The sequence below is a fragment of the Limulus polyphemus genome, unplaced genomic scaffold (genome assembly GCF_000517525.1).
Source record: "Limulus polyphemus unplaced genomic scaffold, Limulus_polyphemus-2.1.2 Scaffold6470, whole genome shotgun sequence".
Lineage (NCBI taxonomy): Eukaryota > Metazoa > Arthropoda > Merostomata > Xiphosura > Limulidae > Limulus > Limulus polyphemus.
Window position 1 is genome coordinate 1 of NW_013672080.1, and position 23,683 is coordinate 23,683.

Genomic DNA, 23,683 nt, shown 5'->3' on the forward strand with positions numbered 1-23,683 from the left:
AGTAACTATGACTACACATCATATTCTATGGGTACATATAAAACAGTGATGACCTATGACTAAATATAATATTCTATGGGTAGATGTTAAGGAGTAATGAACTAGATCTAAATGATGCATCATATGAAGATACTTTAAGGAATAATAAACAATGTCCAAACATTAAGTCGTATGTGTTATGTATTAAAGAGGAATAAGCTACCTAAACAGTGACTTCTATATGTAACCTAGTCATAAATGAGCAAGAGCAAATTTAAACATAAAGGAAATGCTGGGTGCAAAACTAACCAGTCAGGGAGAAGAAAGGAAACCATGGGTAGAAAGTATGGGTAAAGCAGGTGTGAAAAGTTGAGAGATATTCAGATTCAAAATTCTGTGAAAGGAAATGTGCGGCAAGGACAGAAGAATAGGGTCCAGGAGGACCCCATCATCCACTGAGGACAGAAGAATAGGATCCAGGAGGACCCATCATCCACTGAGGACAGAAGAATAGGATCCAGGAGGACCCATCATCCACTGAGGACAGAAGAATAGGGTCAAGGAGGCAACTTGGACCCCATCATCCACTGAGGACAGAAGAATAGGGTCCAGGAGCCAACTTGGACCCCATCATCCACTGAGGACAGAAGAATAGGGGCGAGGAGGCAACTTGGACCCCATCATCCACTGAGGACAGAAAAATAGGGTCCAGGAGGCAACTTGGACCCCATCATCCACTGAAGACAGAAGAATAGGGTCCAGGAGGCAACTTGGGCTCCATCATCCACTGAGGACAGAAGAATAGGGTCGAGGAGGCAACTTGGACCCCATCATCCACTGGACAATGACTGACACAATCTCAGCAGGCAAAGAACTTCCTAAGTTGTTAGTAATATTTGTACTTCTGCAGAAAAATAATTCATATTAATTTGTAAATTAATAGTGAAAGCTGTTAAAGTAAAATACTTCAACGGGTCTTAGCAAAAATAAACATATCTTTACATGAATGTGCAGAAGAAAAGAATGAGGAATTTCACCCATGAATGTAGAGGAAGCATTTGTGCAAAGAGGTGTTCAAACTCCTATTGGCGGAGGGTTTTTCTGTGTGATATGTCATCATGTAGTAGCACAAATTCACGTGTTTTTCCAAAGCTGGTGGCATGCAAGTTTCTCAGACAGATTAGGAGGACTTCAAGGGGAAAATAGCTAATCTGTGTATGGAAGTGAGTGATTGTATCGAAAGATATTAGTTACATATCTTCACTTTTAGACTGGTTTAACACTTTGTGCTTCCAGTGATGGGCAAGATTTCTGGCCTGAAAGCACAAGAGTAACTTTTAGATCCCATTTTTATCTATAATAAATGAAAGTAATATCTGAAATAGATAAAAGTCAAATACATTTATACATTTTGTGTCTTGTGCATAAAGTAGATAGCATAGATTTATTTTGATACAGTAGATTAAGAGGTCTTCTTGATTAAATATAGCAAAGTGCACAATAACCATGGGGGATTACATTATTTATTATGACTGTTCTAGCAGCAAAGTAAAATAAAACTAGTAAACTGAATCTGTCTGTATACAGACATTAACATTTTCTTACACTGAAAATAGAATTCTGATAGCTACTTACCACTACTCAATAACTTTTCTCGATCTTCCACTGCCCTCTAACTCGTTGAAAAGAAATTTTCTTGTTTGATGCACTAGCCTTTATACCCCACACATTCAAGCTACTCATTTTGCATGTGATAACCCTCCACCAATAGGAGCACAACAAAAGGTGGAAACAGGAGAGGTAAAGTAAAATGTTAGTAAGTAGAAGATGAATCCTCGAAAATTGTGCCTCTGAAAATGATACAGAAGCCTAAGAATTTGAACCACGAAGGGGGTAACAGTGGATCTATTTGTTGGGAATCCAAATAAGGATTTAAAGAGCAATGAAATGCAAAAGCATGTTGATCAGATAGTTGAAGAGGTCAAGGCATACTAACCCCCAAACTTAACTGTGACAAAAACTGCTGTGCATGAACCCCAATGTTAGGTGAAGGAGTTACACCAAATAGTTTGAGTTAGGGATCTCGCACAAAAGGGAAGGAAGACTATCATAGGAAACAGGAGAAACATTCAAAATGTGACAAACCTGTGTATTTAAGTGGAGGAAAGAGGTAGAAGGTCAAACCTCCTCCAAAGGTGCAGAATGAGCAGCTTAAAGGCTGTCTAAATCATCCTCATCTTGAACATTCTCAACAGCCTGAAGAGGCACTGGCCATTGTGGAGAAGGCTCAGACCCTATTTAAAAGCTAACTCCTGATGAAACAAGGCTCGCACCTCCTTGGCAGACAACATTGATCCCTAGGCCTGGAAAATAGGAGCTTGTGTGTCCCCAGTAACTTCAGGAGCCCTGGTGGTAAATTGTGAATTCATAATAATGTGTGTGAAAATGGTAATTAAAGTCAGTAACAAACCAGAATGCAAGAATTAGCAAAGCAAACTTATGCAAAAAATAAAAAGAACAAATATGAACTAAAGTTCAAAATATCAGGAGGAAAAAAAAACAACTGAAAATAAGCTAGAAACATGTTTGATTTGTATTGTACCAATTGAGAAAGTAAGATTTATGTAAAGTAGTGGAGAGGGAGCCAGCTGCTCTAGTAGAGTGTGTCATGTTCCTATTGTTGAAGGGTTGCCACATACTAAATGAGCAGCTCAAACTTGTGGGGTATAAAGGTTAGCGCATCAAGGAAGAAAATTTCTTTTCAACGTGTCAGAGGGCAGTGGAAGATCGAGAAAAGCTATCGTGTGAGAGGAGGTATGTATTGTGTCAGAAATTAGTTTTAATAAAAATAAAACATTGCTCAATTTTACAAACATATAATACTTTCTTTGTAGTATTTCATTTGTTTACCTTCAACATTAGAAATATGTATTCTCTACTTTAATACCCTAGGAAAGACATTTCTAATGTTGCTAGAAGTTTTTCGAAAACTAGTAAAACAATATCTATATACTTATCAATACAAGAAAATCAAAAACTTTTCCAACATCTTTTTAAAAGACCGACAGTGATATTTTAAGGACCTATGACAGTTATGATACGACATTTTGACCAATATCAAATCCAATAGTAATTTCAGGTGGACAGCCACCATGTAGAATACTGATATATTAAAAAAGTAACTGAATATCAAATAATATGAACTGCATAAAGCAAAAAATATTGTTCATTTAACACACTGACATCCACTGCTTACTTTTAATGCTTTGTTTAATATTATAAACAAGAATCATAAGTATACCTATTTATACAATAATGAGGTTTGTCACTCTTTCAGTTATCAAGGTCAATTGAACTCACAAGTTCACCATTTAAAAGCTATAAATAAAATGTACTGCTTCTGGCAAACAACAGATAAGTTGTATAATGAACAATGAGATAAGGAATGGCCTTTATATTTTAAGTAGAATTAGTAATTAAATTTCCAAATACCATGGCTGGCTGAGATACGACAGGCAGAGTAGTGGTTAAGATGTTATTCATATTACCAAATTGTATAAACAACTGTTATAATATGATTAAGTTGGTGATGTGTAATTTACAGATAAGAATTAGGTTAAAGATTAATAACACATTAGACTTAGTGTTCCCAGAGCTGGTCAAGCAGAAATGTGAAATAAATAAACTGCTAATAATAATGATGATGATTCAAAGAACAACCTGCTCCAGACTTCTGGCTTATGTGGGGAATAGCTAGAACTTAGAGGAATCTAAATCTGTACAAATATATGGGAAAAAGTACTTAGGAAGTTACACAGGACACAAATTAACTAATAACTTTGTGTAGGTCATGTGCTAAGATCAAGTGAATTCTTACTTTAACCTTATGTAGTAAACTGGTGTTGTATCCCAGTTCTAGAATGTTTTCTGTTCAAAAACTTGGGATGTGAACATTGGTTTAAAACAGCAAAAGCTTCAAAGTTTAAATTCAACAGTACAAAAATGACAAGGGAAAGTTGCATGTTCTCAAAGCAAAACAAAAAAATAAAAAAATGTGCTAACAGTAGTGCCAAGGTGACAAATAATAAACCCAAACATCACCAAACAAAGATACATATTATTATATAAAATATTATTATAACATTCATTGAACACAAGCTCACATATGCTAAGTAGCAGGAGAACTGAAGAAAACAGAAATCAATGAAACTTTCCAAAAATTACCGAGACTTGGAAAACACAGTACTAATATTTTTATTGTATTAACTCTGTTAAAGAAAGTTTCCTGAATCCATTTCTATAGAATATCCTTTTTTCCTCCAAAATAAAATTTTTCAAATTCCTAAAAAACTTATGAAGTCACAGGTTATAAGACTTAAATTAAAGTTATTTTATTCAAAACAATTTTGAATTTCCTCCTAGAAGTTTAAGAGTGCTATACTATGCTCTGAAAATTCACAACAACTAATGATTTTGTTTGGAGTGCACAGAAATCAACTCAAAATGAAAATTTGTGATTTAAGTATTTTTATTAATAAAATTTTTTCATGACAAATTTCAACTAGATTTTTTTTGTTTCCTTTTTTTTAAGGTGTAGAAGAACAACAAGAAGTTTATTTTTCATGAATATTTCTAACTTAGTGATGAAATTTTGCCCTTGGGTCATTACAGAGTGACAAAAGTAGTGTATGATCTTAGATGGTAGATATATTTCTGAATATTAAACACACTTCTTTACTACATTAAGTCTCATAAAAGATATTTTATCCTGAGAGTGTGAATTGACTCTAATCATATCATTCACATATCACTAATACTTTAACATATTATTTATCTTAAAATGAACCTCTCTTCTTCATATCTGTCACTAAAGCTTTAATCACAAATAGCTAATGAAATGGCATGTTTACTTCCCAATTACTCAACAGTGTGATACTCACAAGCAGACTTGTGCCTAGAGGTTATGTCACAATCCTTACTATGGAAGGATATTCATATGACAGTACTGTTACAGAATTTTGAGTGAATGGGCTGAACAATTTGAAAAGGGAGCTTTCATATATTTTTTTTGAAAGCAAAGTAACTCATATAAGACAGCAACAAGCTCTGATATCATAGCCTCAAGCCAATCTGGCACAAAATTTTATGACCCTAAAAGTCATTACAATGAAACTGAATACAGCTCCTGATATTGTTAACAAGATATTTAACAAAGATTTTATGTTAAGAAAGACTCACAAGCTGCCAGCCATACTGTGAAATCAACTGTTGTTTTTATGAAAAAGATAACCGATAACCCATTCTGCCAGTGGAAGTTGTAATATCACATTTTCATAATAATAGCCATCATACTGCACATAATTGAGGATGGAGAAAGTAATATGAGACGTATAACATCATTCTTATAAAGTGTGATTAGTCCTAAGTAAATATGATCATAATGATTAGCTGAATATTATGATAGTAACAGCTAACAAAATAATAAACAGAGGTAAAACAAAATTTTATATACTTTCAGGACAGCTGTAGTAACTTTCTACTAGAGTTTGGTTTCTATTCACATAAGTAGTGCACTTTGAAAGAGTTAGGTTTACTAGATACATTTAGCTGATCTACAAACAGTAATTACTTCACTGCACACGTGACAAAACTTTGTGTTAAAAGAGAAATTCATCATTCCCTAGACAGCTGCAATACATCATTTGACCAAATTTAATTGCTCATCTTTAATACATATGATTTTTACTTTTGAATTTTCCAAATTATATCTCAGAAACACAGAAAAATAGGCTTTACTATTTTCTGTTCATTACTCTTTACCTGTGATTGTAAATGTAATTAAACATAAATTACCTCTTGTCTTTTATGAAGAAGTTCAACTTGTTGCCTTTGAAGAATATTACGAGTTACGTAAATTGAGGACATTACATTCTTGTGAACTTGCTCTGGAGTTTGATACAGGTCCTGTAATTAACAGGCTTAACTGTAACTTGTTAACAAAACAAATAACAAAATATGTCATTTCAAATAAAAAAATATTAAACATTCCTATAAATCAATTACATTTTAATTTTATTCTGTACACAAATAGTCACTGTAATCCAATAAAACTCCATTCAATGATACAAATAAATTATTCTTATTATAAGATCACATACAAAAATATTTTAATGAATTTACTACTTTTAAATTGAAGCTTATACTGTTTAACAAACAGACATTTAAAATTTATATACAGATTCTTCACACTGAACACACACATATACATTTTAACCCTATGCCTGCCACTGCACTAAATTCCTTTCTGAAGCAGCTCACAAAGTGTTACTGAGTTACATTCAAAACTTAATTAAACCAATTTACTATCAATGTAGTTTAATGAAATTAGCATTATCAAATACCTTATAGTTCAAAGTTTTATATTATCCAAGTGATTTTTCCTTTATTTTGAAAGAAACCTCTTAAACAAACAATAATTGTTCAGTTTTGTTGTCACACGATGCTCATGCAATTGAAATATCTTAGATTTGGTTGCTTATGTTTCTTTTCAGCTTACTCTCAGTACCTCTATGAATGTCTAGCTGAGATTCTACCCATACAAAGTTAAATTCTAAACATAAGTTTCATTTTTCAATGGCTAACATTCCAATAAGGAGCTTATTTCTTTCTCCCCTATGTTAGATGCCATGCCCAGATTCCAAAATAATCTACTGCAAAGCAGCAGTCTTTTCTAGACTTGAATTATCTATAACCAACAGAAAGAGCAGATTTCTCAGTCTAACCTCTCAAGCTTACCAGGAAATGTAAGTGATAAATTATTTTTCATATGGAAATCAAACTACCTTTAAGTCCATCATTAAGATCAGTGTTCCTAGTGCTTGGCTATTTTTTCTTGCCTTATACATATCAGTTTGATACAGTTAAATTGCATTTTGGTTTTACTTTTATATTTTAATTAATTATGTATCCTTTGTTTTGAAATTCATATTTGAAAGGTTTAATGATTTTATAACTATTTCTAATCACTCCTCGAGGTGTAGAAAAATACAAACCACTTTGTTGGAGGCTAAATTGTCTCTGGCAATCATAACATTATATGGCCCACAGACACCAGTTGATGTGTGTCGACATAAGTAACCAAAAATAAAAAATAGCAAAGGAAAATAAACTATAAATGAAAAGGTAAAGACATGAAATTACGCATATGACCACAAAGAATATATTTTAGGATTATTCAATGAGAGATAAAAGGTAAGTACATATTTCCATTTCTTAATTTTAAATATTTCATTACACTGTATGTTAGTGATAATAGCTGGAGTTAGTGATATATCAGAGAAAATGGAATATAAAATATAAAAATTTACCTAAAAACTTTTAATATTCATTTAGGAAGTTGTAGACATTATGCAAATGAAATGTGAAAACTGTAAGATAATAAATAGTAATTTTATACTTGAAATGAAAATCACCTTGCAGGTGAACTATTCAGAGTCCAAGTGAAAATAACTTCATTAAATAATGAAATCTTATTACGAATAGTAGAAAAAAAATCGAAATTAAGTATTTTTTTTTTTGGAATGAAATAAAACGATAGTGACATTAGATCTTATATAGGACATGGTAGTCATAGGGTTAAAGTGCTATCACAAATACCGATAAATTTAATAACATTTTAATATAAAACTAATTCAAAGAGTTTAACCATACAGATATAATTATTGTAACAAGGAAAATCCTATAGTGAAAAAACATTATTATTTGTATGGAGAAGAAGCCCTAAAGTTAGATGTAGTTCTAAAATATTTCCACATTGCAATTTCAAATTTTATTTCCACTTTTATTATTATCCTAAAATTAGACACATCTAAACTTTTCTCACTTATACAACTCTTCACTGTGAGCTAATTATAAATTCTTGCACTTTTGTAATAAAGCAACTTCCAAGTTAGCCTAATGGGATATTTAAAGTCATGGTTTAGTTACAACTGAAAAAAATTCAATTACTTCAACTAAAACGCAATGTTAATATGCAATAACAATGATTTTAACATTTACTCTATGAGATCATTTTATTTGTAACCCATGCATTTACGTTTTCCATGTTAAACATTTCAATAATAGGCAAAACATAGTAAATTACTAAGTTGCTACTTGAGAAAGCAAGTTAATGTATCTTCATCTCTATAATACTTCTTTAAATTTTTAAGTACCTAAACATGAAATATATGAATCAACATAACATCAATGTACTATGTTATAGTTTGCACAAAACTTTTAATTTTGTATTTAATAAAAAATATTACCTGCTATGTAAACTGAAACATTCAAGTTTAAACTATATTTCAACAAAATATATATAGTTTTTGAGTAACTAAACAATACCTTAAATAAATGCTGCAAATATTAGCTTCATCAATATCTTTATAATATCCTACTACAATGAATAAAGTATTTCAAAGTTCGGTATGTAATAAACAATTCTATTAACCCTTTTGCAACAGGTGCCCGTTTTAAATGCTTTTCAGTGCAAGTCACTGTGCTATATTCAAAATCTAAATAAACACTTTTACTCTCAATGTATGTGAATAAAATTAATATTATAATGTATGTTTTGATTTGAAGTTTTATTTTATATAAGTTTGAGTCTTTTATTTCAAAATAAACCTTTTAAAAAACTAGTTAAAACTTCAGAGGTATTATCATGTGACCAAAGAGCTATGAAAATTTCCTACTTTGGCTCTCTGTATCTTCAATAATACAATAAGGGTATGTCTAGACAATAAGATGAAGAAAAGTATTTTTACACTTAAAATTAAAATCATCTCGACCTATTTTACAAGGTTTTGTGAGGAATGCTCAGAGTTGGCATATGTTTTTGCACAAGTGTCCTTCCCCAGTTGAGGTGATGCAAGCTGCTTCAGCTCATGCTGAAAGGGTTAACACACACTAATACAATTAAAACATAGTCTCAGTGTACTAGATTGAAGTTCAGAAGCACATATTTTCCTTACAAAATTTGGTAATAAAAATGTTGCATATTTAAATACAGCGTTTGTTGTATATCATTATATTCTTGATATCAGTGTTGCACACCAACAGATGCATGTTACACCAAAGCCTAAGCACACAGCTATAAGCATTAACTAGAAAACCTGATATGAGAATTGCTCTTTTTGACTTTAATCCTCATAACGTTTTCAAAAACAATAAAACCTGTGCTATATTTCAGCTTATTTGACTGGTGAAAATTTTGTATATACCACTGTTTCATAATTTTTACAGTGGGTTAATTGCACTTTCTAAGAACAATTTGCATAATGCAGTGGAATATTACCATACATGTAAGCTGTAGTACCAAAGGCTATGAATAACCAGCTATTTGATAGGGCAATTCCCTCATAGATAGACCTATGCTAAAAGAAATTTTGTTCATCCTTTCCAAGGAAGGATATTCATATACTTAAATTGTTCAATTATTTAGAGCTAAAGAACACAACATTCTGAAGAAGGAAGCTTCCTATAATCTCCTTCAGGACAGTAAAGGGTTCTGAAATGATACTATACCTAAAGATGAAAGACTTCCAAAACATCGTTTTTTACACTTGAGCTGCACAAGTTACCAATATATTTCTACAAGTGTTTCTCTGATAGGCACTTGCTGCCCATGTCACAGTCAACTTAATACCATAGTCACTTTGGAGCAATAATCTCATCCACAAAATGTAAGCTATAGTTTTGAAAGAAAACATTTTAATTCAAAAAGGCATTGTGATAAAAATTTTAAAAACAGGTGTGTAGTCTAATAATGACCTTGTCATCCTTTGCAGAAGTTTGTAGTGTTAGGCAATAATGCATAATCATGGCTATAAGAATCAACATGAATGAGGATAAAAGAAGTAGCTCAAGATCTCTAGCATAGTGCTTATGAAGTGTAGATAACTCTTTGTGCATGGGGTCAGTCAACAGGACCAAGCTCATACTCAAGAACTAATGTTTACTATAATTCCAAATTTACTGTGTGCATCTTCACGAAATTTGGCAAGGTTTTAGTAAACATTACAAGTTCATTTTACATAAAAAAAAAGGCTTTTGAATAGAGTACTTTTACTAAAGAATTTTCTCTGAATTTACAAAGCCTTTATTGAGTCAGTTTGAGTTCAAGGTGACTTTTATGTTAAGAATAGAAATACATTTTTATATTTTACAATGTTTAGAACCTCCTAAATGAATACTAAGTTTTTCTTCAGTAAAACTTTATATCTTATCCATTTTTTTTTATCCTAACACCAACTGAAGCAAAATCAGCAATGTTGGGTGAAATGAAAAGATGGAAAATACAAAATAAATCTAAATAACCCAAATTTTCTTTCTATAATGACTGCATATTATAATAGACAATTACATACTATATATTTATTCTTATAAACATAATACTTTTCAAATCTCAGGGTCATTTAGCACTTAAAGAACAAAGAAAGCAATATATTACAGCAGGGCAGCTTTGAGAGCAAAGGATCGAGTAACCAGCACACATGGTCAAATTAAAATCACACTTCACACATCTCCTTGAGATTTGCAAGTGTTATCATGAGTAATATTTTTTATTTCATTTTTATACAACTTAATAGTTTCTGTTTTTTATGTTTTAGTTACTTTTATAACAATAAATAAAAAATATACCTAAAAAACAATAAAGTTATAATTTTCCTATATTGAAAATATATTTCCGATAGGTACTTACCTCCTCTCACATAAATAGCTATTTTTGTTCAGTACTGCACAAATTTTTTGTCACATGACACAAGTCCTTGAGCTCCCCCATTCCTTACAATCAAACGGTTCAAATGCATCTCGTATAGTAAATCTTCATGCGACAATTCTCCACCATGAGATTGTAACACACACACCTGACGCATGTGACTCTCTCTATTCTATTCTAAAAAACTATCACTTCGAGTTTTGGCAGACAATTTAAGCACCTAGTTTTCAGGTGGGGAGGGTAGGGTGGGAAGTGTGACAGGAGGTGAGTACCTATCAGAAATATATTTTCAGTACAGGAAAATTATACCTTCCAAAATGGTACATTACCTCCACACACATAAATAGCTAGAATCCCACATTGAATAGGTGGAAGGACAGGTGCGAGAAAAAAAACAAAGAAGTATTCCTCAAAAGCATCCAAAGAACACCCTAAAAAGAGTAGATCCTTGCATTAGAGGATCTGCACCACCTGTGTACCAGGTATACTATTTGTCAAGTGTGGAAAGGGGTGTCACAGACATGGGTGGAAAATGGGAAGAGCAAATCCAAACAGGAGAGAACAATGGTTGGATAGTAATCTGAACCACAATATATCAGAATCTCAAACCCATAGAGTATATTAATTTTGGTGACAGTGAAAAAATGTACCCCTAGGTGTAGTGTGGCTAGGGCATGACAGACTGTACATGGCAAGTCAACTGCATACAAAACCCAGCCACTGGGAACTGACACCCATGCAGGGGTAGGATGAGGATCATACCTTCAATAAGTCAACTACAAACCAAAACTCAGCCCTTGGGAACCCATATCCATGTGGGGATAGGAAAGAGGATCATATCATCTTCACCTCAAGTTCAGCAGAACGGAGGGAATCTCATATCCTACCCTGATATGTGAACGGGACACATGATAGTATTGTAATAAATTGTTTGACCAATCCAAGAACCTGAATTTGGATGATCAGCATAATAAAGATGTCTCTGTAATGGAAACTAACCCACTCAAAACAAAATGACAGGAACCAACCCCAATGCAATAACATCTTTGGTATATGAAAATCATCGATGGATAGCATAAGAGGAAGAGCTGTATTAATCTGCAAGTTCAACCACTGTAACCCACAACACAGGTGAAGAGAACAAAAGTATAATTGAGTGAGGAATGGAGATACTTAAAATAAATGTGTGAGGACTTATGTTGATTGTTTCACCTCTGAAAACAAAACCCAGCCACTGGGAACTGACATCCATGTGGGGGTAGGATGAGGGATCCCAATCGAAGGTGTGAACTGCAATTATGATGGCTCATACCAAAGCTACAACATCCCCTCGGATAAACCCATACAGAGATAGAACAACAGAATGGAGGGCATCTTGTCATCTACACCAGTAGAACATTACCGTCATAATCTCAACTAAATGGAACTGAAAAGTGGTAAGGACTTCCATACTCCACTGAAGTGGAGAGTCTGGAGGAATGTCAACACCAGGTGACCATCAAAACCTTATTTTGAAAAGCAGACCATACCTGATTTATTCAGTTGAAAGCATAGTAGGGATGGGCAGCTATCCCTTTCTGTTTTACGCATGAAGTCCATGGGTGTGTATGGTCCAGAACAGGCATATTAATGAAGTAAATATATCTCGAGGAAAATCGACAAGAGATCTTGTGGAACACCTCATTTCAACAGTGAGCATTTTATGGCCATGGAAATTATAAATATGCAGTCAACATGGCCTGACAGTGCAGAGAAAAGGAAAGATGCCTAACCTGATGGGAAGACACCTGGAACAAATTATGGGAAGATGGAGACAAGGAAGAATAAGCCAATTGAATTAACAGTCCAGACCTAATTGGTCAGGGTGGAAGGAGAATGGTCACAAACAGAGGATATGTGCCAAGGAATGAATAGGCAGGAACAAGCACAATGGAAAGAAGCTGTGCAAGTAACATAACAATGAAGAGCATGTACGAGACATAGTAGCCTATCTGGATAAGACTGAGGATACAGGTGGGAAATTGGTGAGAAGGAGGAGTTACCCTCATAAGCCACTTAAGTTTTGGGAAGGAAAGATTGATTCAGAAAAAGGAGAATATATGTGGTATGCTATTGAGTACTTAAAACATTAATGGCAAATAAATCTGATCAACAACATACACAGACCAATAGGAGAAGGAATTAAGCCTTGAGGGATAAGTGAAAAATCTAGCATGAGGACAAAAGTTCAAACAAAAGCAAAGTAAAGCAGTGAAGAACTGCATTGACATCCCAATCCAGAAGGACTGCATGCTGAGGTGGTAGACAAATCTGGAAGGAATACAACAATAGAGAAAGGATAGGAGAGGTAAAAAGTATACTGTACCTGGAAAAATGAAAATTGTTGTATAAGGGAGCCTGAGAACCCACAATCAAGGAAGCAGAAGACCCCTGATCAAATAGCCAAGTAAGGAAATCCATAACATGAGGAACAGTGGGTCGAGTATGGGAAAACCCTTGATCCAAAGACTAATGGCAGAAAACATTCCACTTACGTTGATAAATACGCTTAGAGAAAGTGAAAATGGAACAAGCTAAAAAAAGAAGTGATCCACCAGGGCAAAATGGATCTTGCCAAGGACCAGATAAAAACCAGATGTAAAGACGGAGGATATGAAGGGCCAGATGAAACATCAGGGACCATGGCTAACATAGAAGGGATGGAGTAAGAGGAAGGGGTAATGGAGTGGCAGATTGCAGCAGGAGCAGTTATGGAAAAAATGGCTGTGCCGGCCAATAAGGAACAATCAGGAGAACTTGACATGGAGTGGCATGGATGATCGAAATCACCCTAGAAAGAAGATGGATGGAAGGATAAACATACAGGTAATTGTTGGTCCAATCTTGACTGAATGTAACATCAGCCAGAGCAAGTGGATGAGGAACCAGAGACCAATACATAGGTAACTTGGTAATGCATCTAGGTGAGGAATACTCCACTAAAGGCATAGCCACTGGAATACAATAGAATCAAGAGACCACTCCTTTGGATAAACTTTGTTGGGATGGGCAAAAATGATCTGCAACAAGATTGAATGCATCTGGAACATGACATGCAAGGAGATAAATACCAAGCGTGTGTGTGTGCCACCTTGGTGATTGATATAAGCCACCACCGTAGAATTGTCGGAATGGATCATGACCAGACAATTCCTGGCAAGATAAAGAAAATGATCCAAAGCATGATGTATGGCCAGAAGCTTCAGGACACTGATATGGAAATATCTTTTGGCCAAAGACCATTGACCTGAAGCTTCCTGCTGATAGACCCATGCCCCCCAGCCCTAAAGGGGAACATCCATGAAGATATGCAAATCTAGGCAAGGGGGAGGAAGTGGAACATCTGCCAACGTGCGAGTCCTGTCCAATCACCAATGCAGATCACTGGCAAGGGAAAATAGAAGCCTTTAATGGATCCTGCACAAGATTCCCCTGGTCATGCAGAACCCACTGAACAGACCTTACATGCACCCGACCCAAGGGGATAACGGCTTCCATAGAAGACCACATTCCCAAAAGTGATAGAACCTCATAAACTGTAAGAGAGGGAGCAATAAGGGCATGAAGAACATAAAGCTGCATCGAACAAAGTCAAAGAGGAGAAGGTTGGGCCTGACTGAGATGAGTGTTGAAAAGGACATCCAAGTGGACAAGATATTGGGTAGGTATAAGGAATGACTTCTCCAATTTGAATAACCAATCCACATGAGCTGCCTCCAGGAGCAGTAGATAAGTGTGATGGTTGGACTCCTGTTCAGAACAAGCTAACAGAAGCCAGTCATCCATGTAATAATGTAAGTGCGACCCCTGAGCATGAAAATGTCGGGTAAAGGCCTTGATCACCTGATAAAAGTTACATGGGGCTGAATCAAGTCCAAAGAGCAGGGCACAAAATTGATAAATTACCCCGTAATGAACAAACCAAAGATTGTGCCTTGAGAGACAAGATATTGGAACATGCAGGTAAGCATTCACAATGTCTACCTTGGTCCTCCACAAACCCGGAGAAAAAGCCCATCTGAGATGGAAAAAAAGACTTAATAGTAAATCAGGGTAGAACTAAAAATTGATTGAGGTGGTTTTCTTGGGTATCACAAACAGTCTGAAATAAAAACCTGAAAAAGGATAAATGACAGGTTTGATGGCATTCTGGGAGAGATCTTGTACTGCCTCAGACAGAAGATGACTGGTGGTAGGATCATGAGGCAATGGAAAGGACATGGGTACCTGAGACAACAGAGGAGGGGACCTGAAAAAGGATAAGTGACAGGTTTGATGGCATTCTGGGAGAGATCTTGTACTCCCTCAGGCAGAAGATGACTGGTGGTAGGATCATGAAGCAATGGAAAGGACATGGGTACCACAGACAATAGAGGAGGGGAAAGGAAGTGGATGACAAGTCTCTCGGATAATGCCTGACTAACCCACAAATCTGTGATGAAAGTAGCCAAAGGGGAAGAAAACAGTTAGGCAAGCCCCACTGGTGGTCACTGGTACTGTTGGTGATGTGTTTATCTGCATTAAATAATACCACGAGAGAAGGAAACTCTGAAGGTAGGAACAGGTAAAGGCTGGGAAGGAGCAGGATGGGAAACAGTAAAAGGGCCTTGCCTAGGCTCCAAATGAGACAAACAATCCTCTAAAGAAGAATGGGTCATACGTTGTCTCACCAATTCCATGCTTGATTCCAAAGTCTTGGAAAGCTGAAGACAAATGTGCCAACACGGAGGTAATCAGGGAAAAGCTATCCCTCGAAAAACCCTCCGGATCTTGGTGGATCACCTCAGAAAGGAGGTGGATGGTAGACACGTACAGTAGGAGAATCGATAGGGTAAGATGAAGGTGGGAAAATTGGGCATGAAATAAATGAACAGGATGATCAGGGTTCGACTCCCTACACAGGCAAAATCAACTCCAACTGCAGAAAACTGAGAAACAGACTGATCTGAAGCCTGTGGAGGGCGAGGCATGCTAGGAACATCAACTATCTCAGAAACAAAAATGCTTTGCATAAACCCTAATACCCGGGGAAGGGTGGAAAACCAAAATACTAGGAAGAAGGGGTATCACATAACAAAGAAGGAAGGGGATTATATGAAATCGGGGAAATGGATAAAATAGATCATACCTAAGAAATCATGTCTAAAAAAGCTGTATTAGGTCTAGCTGACTCTGCAGTCAGGGCATAGGAAGACATGACAAAATCAGGTGGAGGAAAAAGGATGTCAAAATCCTAGTTGACCCAAACAGGTTCAGCATGTTCAGGAAAAATAGGGACAACATCACGAGAAGCAGGTTAACTCGTATAACAATTAATCTCACGATGGATGAGAGTTGAGAAGTCCATAGAAGAGTTACACCAACCTGTAGCCTGTGTGAGTGTGCTAGTAGAAAGTATTACCTCTGAAGTGGGAACTTGTACTTCAAAAAACCTTGTGTAACCATGAATAATCAAACACAACCATTTGATGAAAAAAAAAGTGAAAACTGGGAAAATAAGTTATCAGAAAATTCGTGAACTTTCGAAAAAAACAACAAATCCACTTTGGAATCAATATAAAAAAATGCACTGTTTGAAGGAAAAACATGCTTGAAGAGCACAACAACATCTTGACATGAGTACTGCCACATGAGAAGAGATAGTTCACTAGAATAGAATAGAGGGAGTCACATGCATCAGGAGAGAATGTTGCACTCCGATTTAGAGCTCATGTACTTTATTAAATTTTTTCTCTAGAAGTCACAAAGAAACTTAACCCTATTTTGTGGTAGAATTATTGGAATTATTGGTAGTGCATAAAGTATTTTTTAGTTTATTCCAAATATGCAACTTAGAACATAAAATATTAACATGCACAAAAATATAAGCCATAAAACTATTATAACTTAACTGGCTCTCTAACTAAGCTATATGTAGGTTAAAATATTTCTGATATCTTGGTTGATAGTAAAAATGAAACTGACACTGAATAATCCAAAAACAGAATTAGCTAGCCTTAGCAAATTAAAATCTTTTCCTTCTATTGGTTATAAACAATGACAGAGAGAATTATTAACATTTTATGAAAGACAGGATGTGATAGCAGGGCATGAAACATGGATTTGACTTTCTTCTTCATGCCTCAGTAAAGCAAGAAGACTGGAGGCTATACGTTTATATTATGATTTGGAAATATCTATACTATAAGTTTGTAATTTATGTCAAACTGAGAATGTCATATAGGGATAGATAGAAAACCTAAGATGGGAAATTCAGAGCAAATAAGTGTCATATGATTCAGCGAGGTGAAAATTTAGAATCCAAGTACTTTCTTTTGTAATTAAGAAATTGAAGCTTACATAATATCAAAAGTTGGATTATAAACCATGTTTTGATGTAAATCTTAGTGACATACATTGACAATGAATTGTTTAAATACATTTTGAATGTAGCTTCATAAAAATGTCATGACATGCACACTTTGACCTCTTGCCGTGAACATAGGATTAATTCTCAGTACATGAATTATTACCAAACACATAAAGTGGTTGGCACAGTCATGTTATTCTAAATAAACAATTCTGCTTGTGTTTACATTATCTTAAATAGAAACATTTTTATATTTATGGGGTTATCTTAAATAACGATGATTGATACAGAAATGCTATTTACATGATAAAATAGCATGTCATGTACAGGAAGCCTATTTATTGAACACACAAATACAGTACACACAAAATATATTACTTAAAGAAAATTGTAGTATGGAAATTCACTGAATGTAAAATATATTAACTAAAAAAAGATAAATGTAGTGCATGCACTAAAGAGTAGACATGTTTATTCAACTAGCTAGGCACTGTATGTATGGGTAAAAGGTGTACTACATATAATGTATTCTGTACCAGTTTTCCACATGATCCTTGCATGTTGGTGTAAAATTAGCACAGCACAGATGATGCACTGAATAATGTAGCTGGAAAATCAATAAAGCACAATTTCATGTTACAATTTTTTTTTTTTATGAGACAAATTCATGCATGTATCTTTTTTTATTTTTCAGACTACAAATATTTAATTAAATGTCATTTATTTTCAATATAAAATATAAGAACAAATATATAGCATACTTTGGACTTGATCATCCGAACCATGTTTCCAATTTGTTGAGTGACTTCCTGGAATTCAGAATTTGTGTTATACTGGGCATTGAAAGAATCTTTTTCTCTGTTGGACTTCTGTGGCATTTCTTGAGAAGATGTAGCTTCAAATTCTAAAGTGTTCCAACAAAATTAATTTAAACTAGGCCAAATGAAAATCTTAATCAACTATAGTAAACTTGACATGTTTACTGATCACCTTTAAATACATCTAGTCAAATGTAACATGCTTATACTTGTTATTGCCAGACATCAAATATTTACTTCCTGAAGATAGCTCATCAGCTGTCTTTAAGATGTAAACTTGTGATATTTAGGTACACTGATGTTTGACAGATAAGTTTAAAAGTATACACACAACACAGATTCAAGAAATGTACTGCAGAGAATAATTTCAATCATGGACAGCAAGGGGAAGGAAAACATATACATAAGTGAACAAATGTAGCAAATATTTATTCAAATTATCATGACTGGTTTATTTGTTTGGAAGTGACTATGCTGGCTGCTGGGGTTGAGAGAAACAAATATCTTAGTAACCACAGGCCAATGGGATATAAGAAAGTTTTACCTGAGTAAAAGTTTTAGTACACATTTAGAGGATTTTGACATTTGCTTAACAAGAATATCGAAATACATAAAGAGTATTTGCACAAAAATTTATCTGAATAAAATCTCATTACAGATATATTCTAAACTAAATACAGAGAGGTGAAATAACTATAACAGACATTACAGACTTTTATAAAGAATTTCAGTTGCTGATTAACTATAAATGGACATAAAGATCCATATTCAATGTGCTATTAAGCAGAATCTCTACCATATTTTCATTCTGTCACCTTGTGCTTGTCTGGAAAATCAACCTTGTTCAGAAGATATCTTTCCATCAGTAAGTTTTATTACATTATATGCAAATATATGTTAAGAGTTAACACAGAGACAAGAGGACATTGGGAGGAAAGAAAGGAAAATGTACATCCTGAGATATGTATTAATTAGAACTCTCACAATTCAATCTTAGCTCTAAAAATATGTATTTCAAATATGTGAACGTGTACATGGATGAATAATAAAACAATTACCACAGTGAAAAGAAAGTCACAGTCATCACAGCAAGTACAATGACAAAAATGTGACAGAAAATGAAATTTTGAGTAGACATTGCAAAAAACAAAAAGTCTTCAGCCAGAGGCTCAAAAGTAAATGAAAAAACAGAACAAATGAAATGAAAGAAAGTCTAAGATTATCAACAAATCTTCAAGTGAATAAGACGAAGTAATTGTTTAAAAGTCAACACAAATTGATAAAAATAAAAATGAAAGAAATGCTGTAAAAATATGTATAATTGTATATAATATCTAACAATTAATAGTTTTTATTGCACACTTTTTTTTCTCCAAAAAAAATTAACCTCTTCACTACATGCAAAATCAACTGTCCTAAAAGTCATGCTAATTTGTAACATAATACCCACATTCAGACAACTTTTTTAATTGAAACATTTTGAAGAAGTATTTTTTCTAAATATATGTAACAGTTGCAGCCTGTAAATTTTTGTAAAACATGCTAATTAGCCCAAAGAACCAATCAAAGTAACTGTCTGTATTCTACTGTATTTTCTACTAAATATATCACATCAAAGGAACCCAAATGGGCATTAAAATAAAAGCAATATTACATAGACTAGAAATCACACAAGATTAATCTCTCGGGGTTGAGGAAGTGAAGACTATTTATCCGAAACTTAACAGAAATTTTGAAGAAACCATCTCTCTCTCCTTATCTCTTGAGATTCAGTTCTTACAAAATAATTATTTCATGCTAGACTGTTACAAAGTGTGTGTATATATATATCTACAAACAAAAGTATTTGTTCCCAGTGATGGAAAAAGTTTAAGTTAATCAATCAATTTAAATTATTTCATGGACTTTAAAAAGGTTAATAGTGTTGCATTCTTGGTTTCACTCAGAGCCAAAGCTCTGAGCTACTTATACCACTCACCATGACAAGTAATTGTTGAACATGTTAAAAGTCATGCTAAAAGCTGCTCAACAATAACAAACAGTAAATCTACATTTTTATTCTTTAAGTTACATCACACTTTTAAATGTGAATGATAGTGTGATTAATACCTAATAATTTAGTGTAGAATATCCTTATTGTGAAATAAAATTTAGCATCAACATTGTTCTGGCTTGTTCTGTCATTTCAAATGTGAATGTTGAGCTTTGCCTGCATGTGCAGCTTTTGAAATGGGAGACAAATGAATGCTCGGACAGACACCATGGTTTGCAATATATATGTATACGATATATATAAAGCACAAAAATCTGTGTTTCTGTCTGTTATTTCATTACATAATTACTCTAAGGTTGCTGGGCCAATCTCAACCAAATTTTGTGGATGATAGTTTGGAATGAGGAGCATGTTAATGGGGTTAACAAACCCCTCCACCCCTATTATTGCTGTTACTGAGCATATATTATCTTTGATGTAAGTTAACATTAACTACATTCATAGATGGCACAATGCCCTTACAAAAAATTACATTTTCTATAAAACAACATCCACAAAGTGTGGGGGGAGGGCACACAAACGTCTTATATACAACATCCACAGTGCACGGGGGAGGGCACACAAACGTCTTATATATCTCAGACAGTGCACGGGGGAGGGCACACAAACGTCTTATATATCTCAGACAGTGCACTCTCTATGGAGGAATGAAATGACAAAAAATGGCCACCACTATTGTAATACAGTAGTCCCTGGTGGATAAGACCCCTCCTAATAACGACTTCCTTTTAAATATGACTTTTTTCCTGTGTGCAGAATGATTTTACATTGACCTGACCTCCCATGACCGACTTCCTGTCAAGTGCAACATACGACCGTGATTTTTGTGTGGAAGATCGAATAATGACTTTTCTTTATACCTGTAGTTTACAGAGGCACATGAATACAATGACCATCAATTCAATTAATTATGTGATACACTGTGAAAGGACATTAAAAGCTGGGTGTTGAAAGTGGGTAACAGAAAGCACCCTACCACCACTATTTTGGCAGCTACCTCTTAATACAAAGTTACCTTGACCATCGCACAGTGTATACCATGTTTTAAGTATATACATATTGAGTTTTGGTGAGGTAATAATGAATACTGTAATAATATATTATGTTATAAATAAATGTGTGAAAGGAGTTTTGTATTATTTATCATAACATCCACCTACACACACCTATATATATATATATATATAATAACATTTTCATATGCTAGAGATTATCATCAATTAATTTCCCTTATCAGTACTGACACTTAGAAACTACTTCTTTCATCAAGTATGTATTAGATGATTCTTACACACTTATAAGAAAATATTAGATTATACATAAGTTTAAAATCTGATAATGTATACAATATTTTACATATGTAATGTTATATTCAATTATTTAACTGATACATAATTTAAACTTTCTAATTTGAATAAATTGTATTATGACTATTCTCTATCTAAATGGCTGTATGTCAGTACTTTATAATTCACAGAAGTTTATTCATTTACAATACTGATGATTTCTTTAATTCTGATACTCTTTTCACTGAAAAATATAACTTTTGTTCGAGGAAAAAAAAATCATATTTCTATCTGCAATTTTCATTTCAGCATACCAATTCAGTATAGTTTTTGGGAGCGCAAACAAATAAAAGAATGAATTAACATTATAGATGTGACACCTTCGCAGACTTGAGAGTGAAAATTACACACATGAGAATAATAAAGTTTTTTGGTCAGGAAAAATCTATTACGATATACTAGTTGGAAAAATTCAAACTTCATATAAATTGCAAATGTTCTTGCCAAAATTAAGGTTGTTTTTTATTCCTTTTCGTTCTGCTTCATATTCCTGCCAAGCAGACTGACACTCTTCTTCAGTTAGTTCTTCTTCTGGGTTGTTTAGGAGCAGTGAGTCATGCTCATGATAGGAGACAATCCAGTTAGCATGTTGATATAACAGATCAGCAAGGAGTCGATCCTGGTGGAACAAAAACCATTACAAGTCGCAATTTTAACTCTTATTATAAATGACCAAGTATTTTATTCAGTAATACACTTACATAATGAAAACAAGAGACACACGAGTATTGACTATTAACAAAAACTATATATGATTCATATTATAAGAAGAACAGATATTTGTAAGAAGTAGTCTTCACAATACTACTTTTATAGATTAATTATCAAATTAATAGATATATTATGAACCTTGGGAACCATGGGAGTTGGTCGTTTACTTTTACTGTCTGGCTCAAAAGAGTATAGTTCTTCTAAATCTGCGGCATTGAAGTGGCGTTCTATCTGCTGGTCATCAACCACACGACAAGAAAGGGAAAGTTTAGTCACTTGACGATCATAAATCTTCTCTTCCATTGTTCCCTAACAAAATAATAATAATAAAGAATTTTAACGAAATCATTCATTTCACTATTCCTTAAAAGAAGCTCTACAGTGGCTTATGACACTAAAAATTGGGTTTCAATACTTGCAGTGGACAGAGCACAGATAGTTCATTGTATAACTTTGTAGCTTAAAAAAAACAACAGAATACTAAAAAAAAATTCACAAAATTAAGAGTCACTGATTAATAAGTAACTTAAACCATAAATAAGGAGTTGTAATATAATATCAACAACTTTTAGCACAGTTGTAGAGCTTTACACAAACAAACAGAACAAAAAGGCTTTCATAATATTAGATTAAGAAATCTTAAAATATTTCAAAAAGTTATTAAAATGTAGAATTTCAAATGTTTGTATAACCTGATGATACATAACAACCCTAGCACTGCCAAAACTTGGTATTCTATTAAACATTAGCAATTACTCTTATCATGCTAAGAAACCTTTACAAATTTTAAGTATTACCACTAGGTCTCAGCACTTCATTTAATATACTTTTCATATCTATGATTAAATTGTGAAACACGTTTTGCCTATGGCATAGTTAATAAACAAGTATAACTAAGACAACCAAAACATTTCTAACCTCATACTAGTGTGCTCAAGGTGAAACAGAATTAACTGTAAAGGTATCAGATAGGTCTGTTTGATAACTGGAGATTTGACCAAGATACTGATTATGGTGTAGTACTAAAACTCTAACTAAGTTGATGTGAGATAAAATAATGAACTGGACATGAAGTGTAACACAAAATGCACAATCTTTATTATGTATTAAACATAAACAAAGTGTGTATACCTGCTTAGATGTTGAACATGCTGGACTGTCACTCTGTCTGTATACTTTTTTTGGTCATAAGTTGCAAAATAATCCAGACAGACTGACTACTGAAGACAAAGTTCCAGACTAGATTGATCAAATGTAAGATTTCTTGGTATACAACAAACTTTGCATTTACCTAGACATGTTTAACTTATGTGGTTGGACATTCTCTTACAACATAGGTGAAGCTGAAACCTCTAGATATCACCCGAACAGCCACTGAAGGACACTGCTGTCAACATTTTTACATAACGTTATATTAAACAATGTCCTATCATTTGGAAATAGGTATTACTTACTTTTGAGAATAGCAAAGTAACTTGAAACAAGATCAACTTAATGTTTATTTTCAATTATGTACTATGTGAAACCTGCACATATTCAGAAGGAATATTATAACACTACAATAATACAACAACACAGGTGTATTAGTATACCACAGTATATTCTCATACCACACTGGAAATAAAG

General features: G+C 33.8%; 1 protein-coding gene across 1 annotated transcript in view; it reads right to left on the reverse strand.

Moving 5' to 3' along the window:
* Positions 1 to 5,832: 5,832 nt before the first annotated feature.
* The window catches only part of LOC106473744 (transcriptional regulator ATRX homolog), a gene marked incomplete at its 3' end in the record, with an annotated part of 34,753 nt that continues 16,902 nt past the window's right edge, over positions 5,833 to 23,683 (reverse strand). Inside the window, exons 3-6 of the mRNA XM_013934425.2 lie at positions 22,196 to 22,366; positions 21,791 to 21,965; positions 17,891 to 18,033; positions 5,833 to 5,943 (exon numbers count right to left, since the gene is read on the reverse strand). Coding sequence (XP_013789879.2) covers positions 5,833 to 5,943; positions 17,891 to 18,033; positions 21,791 to 21,965; positions 22,196 to 22,366 — 600 coding nt within the window. The remainder of the gene's footprint in view (positions 5,944 to 17,890; positions 18,034 to 21,790; positions 21,966 to 22,195; positions 22,367 to 23,683) is intronic.